Below are 9616 nucleotides of genomic sequence, written 5' to 3'. Positions count from 1 at the left end.
ACACACACACACACACACACACACACACACACACACACACACACACACACACACACACACACACACACACACACACACACACACACAGTAACACACACATACACCACCACCCTCGTCTCGATTCCCCGTCTATGTTAAAAGTCAAATTTGGATGTGTTTACATAATAACTGTACACACTTCTGGTCCATAAGCTGCGTCATTTTCTATATAAGACGATTGTGTACATGCATTTGACTTTAAACATACCACACACATGCACGCATGCATTTACGCACGCACTAGCACCAGCATACTCGCACACACTAACACCCCCCCCCACACACACACACACACACACACACACACACACACGCACAAACACACACACACACAAACACACACACGCACAAACACACACACACAACACACACACACACACAAACACACACATACACGCACATACTATTTTGTCATGCTGTGTCACGATCGGGTGACAGAGACCAAGAAAGTGTCACTCAGTGGAGTGCCTGTTCTTGGTCGGTTATGATAGAAAGCGCCTGTGCGTGATATTGGACACAGCAGAGTTTGCTGACAGTGCCTAACGAGCACGGATGTTTTGAAACGCACGAGCTTCACAGTGCGGGTTTCTGCTATCATAGGGCTGTCGGTTTTTCGCTGACAGCGCACACGGGATTTTCAGGGATTGAGTTTCTCGTGTCTTTTTTCTGCTTGGGGAGGCAGAATTGTGTATAGCTGGACTGGTTTTGTGACAAGGTCAGTCACGTGTATTTGGCTAGGTTGTCTGACAGAGACACGAGTACGGGACACTTGACACCCAGCGGCAGAAGGGGAAGGATCTAATACACAGTTTCTAGAGTATGATGGTTTTTCACCGAATATTGTATTCGGCACTCTAGGGGAACTTCCACTGCCACATGTTTTGCTGAGGACAAGTCGTCAACATTCCTTCGTCGGCGATGGCTTTCGCATAAGGATTCGACAAGGGGTTCTGGAGGTTTTTGGTCACTGTTGACGAACAGAGACTGTTCCAGGGAGGAGGCGGACTTTGCTTCCATTGAGAGTACAATCATAGGCTTTTGAGGTAATAAATCATTATTTAACGCTGTTGATGAGTCTGTGTTGTGGAATGAAATACTCTCTGTTGTTCTTTCCAGGTTAGCGCATAATTTACTCTCTGTGACGCTAAAATACTAATCTGTATATGGTTTTTGCAGATAGGGAGAGAAGGACGGAAAATGGCTGTTTTGTTGTTGTAAAAAGTCCGTTTTGTGCAGGCCCACGTGCTCGATGAGATATTTAAAGATGACATGTTTTAAGGTGGTGGGTGAGGGGTAGCTGACATGTTTAGTGCACCGATGCTTTCTGTTTGCAGCCTTCGTTCGTTCGATCCGATTCGTTCGTTTCGAGTTCCTGTAACATCTGCACGGCTGACTTTGGCGGGACCTGTTGAAGCTACGCTAACCAGGAGACCGGCTAACCAGGAGACCGGCTAACCAGCGGACCGGCTAACCAGCGAACCGGCTAACCAGCGGACCGGCTAACCAGCGAACCGACTAACCAGCATACCGGCTAAGCAGCAGCAGCAGAGATAAAGCTAAGTGCACCATGTCGTACGCACCCCGTTGACCACCGTTGTCTTTCGTATCTATGATTTCATTGGAGTAGTGACAACGTGGGGTGTGTGACACCTGCACGAACTAGAGCTTTTCGAACAGAACATTCTCATTTGACTGTATTTTACACGGGTTCAGCGTGTTACTATAATTTTCTACATACTACTGGCATTTTGTCAGTGAACACTGGGTTTTTACGTGTTGAGAACGTAAAAGGAACATATTTTGAGTGAAGGCTCGAGGGAGGTGGAGAGTTTATACATAAACAGGCGTCTGAAACTTATACTTTTGTTGACTCTATTTAATTGTATGACTGCGAGAGTGGATCGTGGTGTGGTTAGTTAATTAGTAGTAATTAACCGGTTCATAATCACCTGAAACGTGACATGCTGTAATACTTACTGACTTCACAACGCCGTCCAGAGAATGAGACGGGACAGGTACACGTGTACCCGTCATTCGTACTATTACAAGTACCGCCGTTCAGACACGGGTTATTGGCACATACGTCACCGGCTGAAAGGTACGTGCAAACAAAACAATAATAACAATTCAATGCAAAGGGGCAAAAATAATAAATGACTTGCGGTGCAAACATGTCTTCTTCTTCTTCTTCTGAACTCTGACGTGGATTACAGGCTCTTTTCCGTGCGCACTTGGTCTTGTGCTTGCGCGTGCACACAGAGGGGGATAAGGCACTAGCAGGTCTGCACATATGTTGACCTGGGAGATCAGAAAAATCCCAATCCCAACCCACCAGGCGCGGCCGGGATTCGAACCCGCTACCTTCCGTTGGAGAGGCCGGCGTCTTATAAAGTGGCCCACTGCCCCCGTCATGCAAACATGTGTAAAGCACATTTGAATTACTGAATGAATTTGATATATGTGTTGCCTTTTTTTATTGCATTGGTTTTAACAGTACTCTTGTATTATATGAATCGTCTAGAACTGTGTTAGCAGAAAAATAGAAACTGATGAAATGACACAATCGTAGCTGTGTTGAAACAATGTGTGCAGAAATGCATGGTATCCTACATACGTGAGGGAGACCACTCATTTGAAAAGCAAACCATCTTTTTACACGTGTGTACTGTTCCACTCAATTAAAGAGGTCTTTGTTTTTCTAAACAGCTTTCGCTCGCATTTCAAAAATTGAAAAATCAACTCTTGCAAAACCAGGTATGACACAGTAATCCATGTGATATTTTATATGAAACAAATAATGTATCACCTGTCCTACAGAATGTTCCGGAGTACCCCGATGCGCACGTACAGGTGTAGACACCATTCCGGAGAGCGCAGGTACCCCCGTTCGCACACGGGTTGAAAGCACACATCGGAGCTGGTGAATTATCTAAACAAACACAAAAACAAAACAAAATCGGTAAAAGGCACAGTACGCCTCCCGTAAACCATCACAGATACTGTCAGGCTTTTACACTCAGTACAAACACCCTTCCATTTGAACTTTCACCGAACGGGAACAGCCTAGGTGCCCTGCGTAAAGAGAGAGCAATTTTCAAAGAATTAATTTTGCGGATTGTCTGATAACAAAATCGGACCGGACTTTTAAAATCTAAAAAACAAATTGACAGCTTGTTACACAAACATTCTTAAATGTGTGTGTGTGTGTGTGTGTGTGTGTGTGTGTGTGTGTGTGTGTGTGTGTGTGCGTGCGTGCGCGCGCGCGCGTGTGTGTGTATGTGTGTGTGTGTGTGCGTGTGTGCGTGTGTGCGTGTGTGTGCGTGTGTGCGTGTTTGTATGTGCGTGTGTGTGTGTGTGTGTGTGTGTGCGTGTGTGTGTGTGCTTTCTTATGTGAGTTGTGAGTTGTGCCTATCTGCGCATTGTTAAAATAGTATTCCGCGCGCGTGTGTGTGTAAGTGTGTGTGTATGAAAACCAGAACCAAGATCGAGGACCCAAAAGAAATACTCTCTGAAGACCGAGGGATGCGTTCCTCTATCAGCCCGTGGGATTATCTCTGTGTAACTGTAACCGTGTCTGCATATAAGTATTTAATTCGTGATTGCACAGATGCTACTTTCATGTTTGTTTTTAGCTTGTATTACTGACAACAATCTTAGAGCATGAGCCCGACAACGTTTCTATGTCACTAATATACATTTGTATCTACTTACCTAGCTGACAGCGATCACCGGAGAAGCCAGAAAGGCAGAAGCAGGTGTAGTACGTGTCAAAGTTGTTACAGATACCGCCGTTTTCACACGGGGTGCTTGCGCACGCGTTGGTGGGGATGGATGCTGGTAATATACAAAACACAATACTTTATTTCCCAGGGTTGGGAATTCATTCTGATGTTGCAGCTAAGAGTGTGACCATTCAAATTATGCTCACAGCAAGGTGCCCCCCCCCCCCCCACAAAAAAGCCCTTCTGATACCAGAAACTGTTTTTTTTTAAACATTTAGTCAAGTATTTAATCAAGTAAGTCCAGCAGTTGGTTATACATACAGTTACGCATATAAAGTCTTAGACGTATTTCAGCAAAGAAACAATGACATAATTAAATGTAACGCAGTTACAGCTGAGGGCCTGGTCGCTCAGTTGATAGTGCACATTAACTGTGATCCTCGGGTAACGGGTTTGAATCTAGGCCGGGACAGACACGGATCAACTGCATGCCTGTGCAGACTCGGGGACGATATACATATCCCACCCCGTATCATTTCTGCTGCAAGTAAACGTGCAGGTAAGGGGCGCCGCTCACATATGTAACTTCAGCAGGACCGACGACGCACTGCAGATTGTCCCAGCCCGCTACACGTTGCATGAAAGGAAAACAGGCCAAGTACTCGTCATAATCCCTATCGCGGCATAAGTAATATGCAGTGCGTCGTCTGTGCCGCTGAAACTGCGCAGGTATACCGAGAAACAAAAGAAACGCGAACAAATTCTGCAATGATTGATTGACAAAATCTCGAACAATTATAGAGTTAGAATTATCAAACCACAAAAGTTTGATGAAGGCATGTTTGACCTAGCTGTTGTGTGATTATATTGATGCTGCGACTATTTCAACACACGGGACAAGCAAGTTTAATGTTGACGAAGTTTTGGAGGTCTCGCTCAGTCAGTCTTCATCACAATGGTGGCTTCCAATGATGTTCCTGGTAGTGTCAGTGGCTGTATTGAATCGATCTCGAAGACGTTGTGGCAGGAAATTACGATCTTGTCTTATTTGGGGTAATCCGAAAAATCCACCGCGTTGCATAACTGCAGTGCTTCCAATGTCAACAGAACATTGCTAAAGGTGATAGACAGTTGACATATGCACGTTTAAAGCACATGCCAGCGCTTCTGGATCATCCCCAGCTTTAAATCGACCTAGCGTTTTGGTGGTGTCAATCTTGGCATCCTGGCTGTTTCAAAAGTGAGACTGGCAGCAAGCGTGCCATGGTCTCTTTTGGTTGCTAATGCATTAGTGAACACATCTCATACATCAGATTTCTCCTGCTCCACTTGCACGTGCTGCGAGCGCGCATTATATGTCACAGCATCAAAATAATCACACAAAAGCAGGGTCAAACATGCCTTCATCAAACTTGTGTGGTTTAATACTTCTAACTCTATAATTGTTGGAGAATTTGTCAATCAAACAATGACGATTTTTTTCGCGTTTCTTTTGTTGCTCAGTATACATTCTGCCCATAACTGAATGCCCTAAAAAGCACATACTTGGATAGTGTGACTTTAAATGCTGCTCGTGTTCCACTGGCAGGAAGCGAACCACATTTCCCCGCAAAAGGATAATGAATGATAATAAAAGAAGGGGCTTACAGAGTTCACAGTAAGTTCCAGAGAATCCAGGCGGACAGGAACAGGTGTAAACATCGCCAACAAAGGTACACGTGCCTCCATTTGTACATGGGTTGTACGAACACGGCATGACCACTGCAGAGAAACAGCTTTTAGATTGATTAATTATGTAACAGAATCATGAAGCGAAGTATTTAAATACACGCGCATACTAAATAACCGTTGATTCAGTCATTCTATCGTCACGTTTGAATCGTTAACATCATCTAAATTAGTGTCGTCGACATACGTTTTCCAATAAATATCATAGTTTTGTGTTTGTTGTTCAGTGTTAGGATCACGCATACTTGCAAGAAAAATGAAACTAGACACAGGCACACACATAGACATATACAGAGAGAGAGAGAGAGAGAGAGAGAGAGAGAGAGAGAGAGAGAGAGAGAGAGAGAGAGAGAGAGAGAGAGAGAGAGAGAGAGAGAGAGAGAGAGAGAGAGAGAGAGAGACTCAGAGAGAGAGAGAGAGAGAGAAAGAGAAAGAGAGAGAGAGACTGAGAGAGAGAGAGAGAGTGTGAGAGAGAGAGAGAGAGAGAGAGAGAGAGAGAGAGAGAGGCAGACGGACATACAGACAGACAGAGAAACAGACAATCAAACAGACATACAGACAGACAGACATAAAGACAGGCAGAATTGGACTGATGGGATCCCTATCCATACATGAATATTCTCAGATACCATTTTCACAGCGAGGTCCGGAGAACCCAGTGCGACAGGAACAGGTGTAGCCATCACCGCTGTCAGCACAGGTACCGGTGTTCTGACACGGGGCGCTGGCACAAGCGCTGACAGCTAATAGACAAAGTTAACACATGTCGAAATGTCAAGTTTCATTAGACATTCTACAATTTCTTTGACCTCTTCTGTTACTTCCTCTGTCACATTACTGTTTTGTTTGTGTTTTTTTTTGTCTGTGCACTTTCCACCCCCCGTCCCCCAACCCCACCCCTAACCACCCCTCACTGCCGCAACCAATGTAAGACATGTCAAACTATGTAATAATGTAAAACTCGTACGTTCAATGTTTTCACAGCTAGAACCAGAGGAACCACTGCGACAAACGCACGTGTAACCATTCGTGGTATCGTAACAGGTAGCACCGTTTTGACACGGATAGCTGTTACACGCACTGTCCGCTTAACACAAAGAAAAACAAATAACAAAATGTAATGCACATTGTGTTTACTGTTTGTATCGGATGTACCGTAATTATTCATTTGGAACGAAAACTCTTTGTCTTTGTATGTGTGTGTTCGTGTAGTAGTCATTACAATATGCCCGTCGCGATATAACCTTAAACGGTTGAAAACTACGTTAAACACCAAATAAAGAAATTACAATATACATTCAATTAGTGATTTTTTCGTTAAAAAAACTAAACAAAAAAACTTTGTAATTTATAATTACTCGTTCGTCCACATTATGCATTTCATAATAATAATTTCATAGTTCGTTCATGCATTTTTTTTTTTTATTTTTTTTTTTTATTCTCTTTTTGTACATTTTTTTTTTTACATGTATATGCTGTATTCGTTCATGCATTTATTTATTCATCATGAGAGCTATTGAGACACGTGTTTTTTTTCGTTGTTTTTTCTCTCAGGTGTTTGTTTGTTTGTGTGTATCGATTAAAACTGCAACATGGCAATACTCACCGGTTTGACAGTAGGTTCCAGAATAGCCAGGAGAACATATACAGTTGTACTGGTTGTTGCTGTAGTCACAGGTAGAGCCGTTTGCACACGGGTTGAAGGGACACTGTACGACCGCTGTAACATTCATTCGTAACAAATTAAGAAAGCACGCACTCAAATCCCACTTAGAAGCATAGATATTCAAACAGGAATATATAGGGTTTCTAAAAACAAAGGTACCCCAACAGACATTAAAACATCAGTACTGAGAAATGGAAAAACTAATATGTAAGCTAATACGCTAGTATGTACCCCAGACCAAGAAACCTACAACAACTGAAGACAAACATTCTCAGAGAAATCCAGAACATCCCACAGGAAACATTCCCCAATGTAATGAACAATATGGCAATGAGGATGCAGTCTCATCCTGAAGTCAGGTCAAAATGAGTTCGGCTCATTCTCTCCCTGACAGGATGCCTTGAGTTTCCTTGTCTGGCAAGGAAACCGATTTGTTTTTTTACATATTTAGAGCTTTTTGTAATGTATTATTGATATAAGCAGATTCGCGATCGTCGATAATGATTTTTCATGGTGTTTTGTAATGTTTCAATTACAAAGGAATTGATATGTATGACAGTTTCAAGCGAGCTATTTTTCGCGGCTGTAGTTACTGTGCAAACAACTCTAAATATGGCAACAGTGTCACGTGATAATCAACCGTTTGGTTTCGGCACTCACTGGAGCAGACGATTTTTTCTGTAACCAGTTGACAGTGATGAAACCATATATTATGGTCTCCTTCCGGCAGCAGTCCCAAAATTTCGACTTGTTTTGACCTTAGAACGATGTCTTTATCATAACTGTGAAGACCAGTACGGAGATCACTGTCGAAGTCGGCCAATCTGCTATCATTTTCGTCTCGCGAACACTGATCTCAAATTTAGATCAGTGCTCGCGAAAACCATATGGGAAATAACTCTGTATTTTTGTTTTGATAGATTCGCGTATGACTGTAGCGTCCGGTCAGGGAGAGAATGAGCCGAACTCATTTTGACCTGAGTTCAGGATGGATGCAGTCTGTCATTGGAAAACGGGGAGGCTACATTGATCACGTGGTGTGAAGAAACAGACGATCTCAACTGAAAGTTGTGAACTGGGGATAAAACTTCTATGAACTGACTACAATATCACGCAACAATGATGTCAATACAGTTACTGACTTGTCTTAGTATTGAAAGAAAATCGGGTACTTTTTGTTGAGACACCCTGTATAATTATGCTCGTACACACGAAGATGTGCAAGAGCTACTCATGTCCTTTGTACTGAGAGCACAGTGTCTGATCCTGCATTGCTATTAAGGCCCCCCCCCAAAAAAAAAAAAAAAAAAAAAAATAGTATGTTTACGGTATCCCGACCGACCCTATTTTTTCGGGCGACCCTAGACTCTTTTTTTTTGGCATTTGGGGGAGAAAAAAAAAGAAAAAAAAAGGTCTTTGTTTTTTGGCAACATAACTTAAAAATATGGTTTTTGGAGATTTTTTTTTTTAATAAATAAAACAAAATCCCGACCTACCGACCCTATTTTTGTGTTGCCTATGTTACCTTAAACAGATTGTGTTGTTGTTGGCCTAATACAATGTTAAGAAAGATGCATTCATTTAACCTTTCTGATTGTTTGTCTGCTTACCTTTCTTGTTTGTTTTTAATCTTAATTTTGAAACAATAGCAGTCTATCTCTGTCCGAGTCCCCCGCGGGTTAGGGGGAGTCCCATATTGGTTGGGACGAGAAAGAATTTACCCGATGCTCCCCAGCATGTCGTAAGAGGCGACTAACGGGTTATGTTTCTCCTTTTACCCTTGTTAAGTGTTTCTTGTATAGAATATAGTCAATGTTTGTAAAGATTTTAGTCAAGCAGTATGTAAGAAATGTTAAGTGCTTTGTACTGGAAACTTGCATTCTCCCAGTAAGGTAATATATTGTACTACGTTACAAGCCCCTGGAGCACATTTTTTATTAGTGCTTTTGTGAACAAGAAACAATTGACAAGTGGCTCTATCCCATCTCCCCCCTTCCCTCCGTCGCGATATAACCTTGAATGGTTGAAAACGACGTTAAACACCAAATAAAGAAAGAACGAATCTATGTCCGAGTTCATCCCATGCAAAGGTACGCATGCTAAACGAGATGCAGTTTAGACAAAAAGAACATGAAAATAAGAGTTTACCTTTAGTTTCGCAGCGAGAACCAGTGTAGCCGCTGCGACACTGACATGTGTAGCCACCTGCACTATTGTAACAGGCAGCGCCATTTTGACATGGAGTACTCGCACACGCGCTGTCACCTGTATCAGACAGAAATAAGGATTCACTGCAGCATTTTTGTTGATAATCATTCATGAACGGTACATTTATGACATTAAATCATTCACAAAAAGGCTTCGTCAATACAATACACAAAAACAAAACAAAAACGAAATGTGTAATAGCAGGCTTCATGTTTAATGATGGACAACATGCTATGGTTAATACTGGACGACA

The 9616-nt window shown here is 42.5% G+C and overlaps 1 protein-coding gene across 2 annotated transcripts in view; it reads right to left on the bottom strand.

Moving 5' to 3' along the window:
• Window positions 1–2016: 2016 nt before the first annotated feature.
• Window positions 2017–9616, bottom strand: part of LOC138976295 (fibropellin-1-like) — a gene marked incomplete at its 3' end in the record, with an annotated part of 40514 nt that continues 32914 nt past the window's right edge. The window contains 8 exon segments of one of the 2 annotated variants that reach the window (XM_070349141.1): window positions 2017–2130; window positions 2846–2968; window positions 3751–3873; window positions 5409–5522; window positions 6119–6232; window positions 6457–6576; window positions 7096–7209; window positions 9304–9420. In XM_070349141.1, coding sequence (XP_070205242.1) covers window positions 2017–2130; window positions 2846–2968; window positions 3751–3873; window positions 5409–5522; window positions 6119–6232; window positions 6457–6576; window positions 7096–7209; window positions 9304–9420 — 939 coding nt within the window. 2 annotated transcript variants of the gene reach the window in all.

The sequence above is a fragment of the Littorina saxatilis genome, linkage group LG9 (assembly GCF_037325665.1).
Source record: "Littorina saxatilis isolate snail1 linkage group LG9, US_GU_Lsax_2.0, whole genome shotgun sequence".
Lineage (NCBI taxonomy): Eukaryota > Metazoa > Mollusca > Gastropoda > Littorinimorpha > Littorinidae > Littorina > Littorina saxatilis.
Note: the sequence above shows the minus strand (reverse complement) of the source record. Positions and strands in the feature narration are given on the sequence as shown.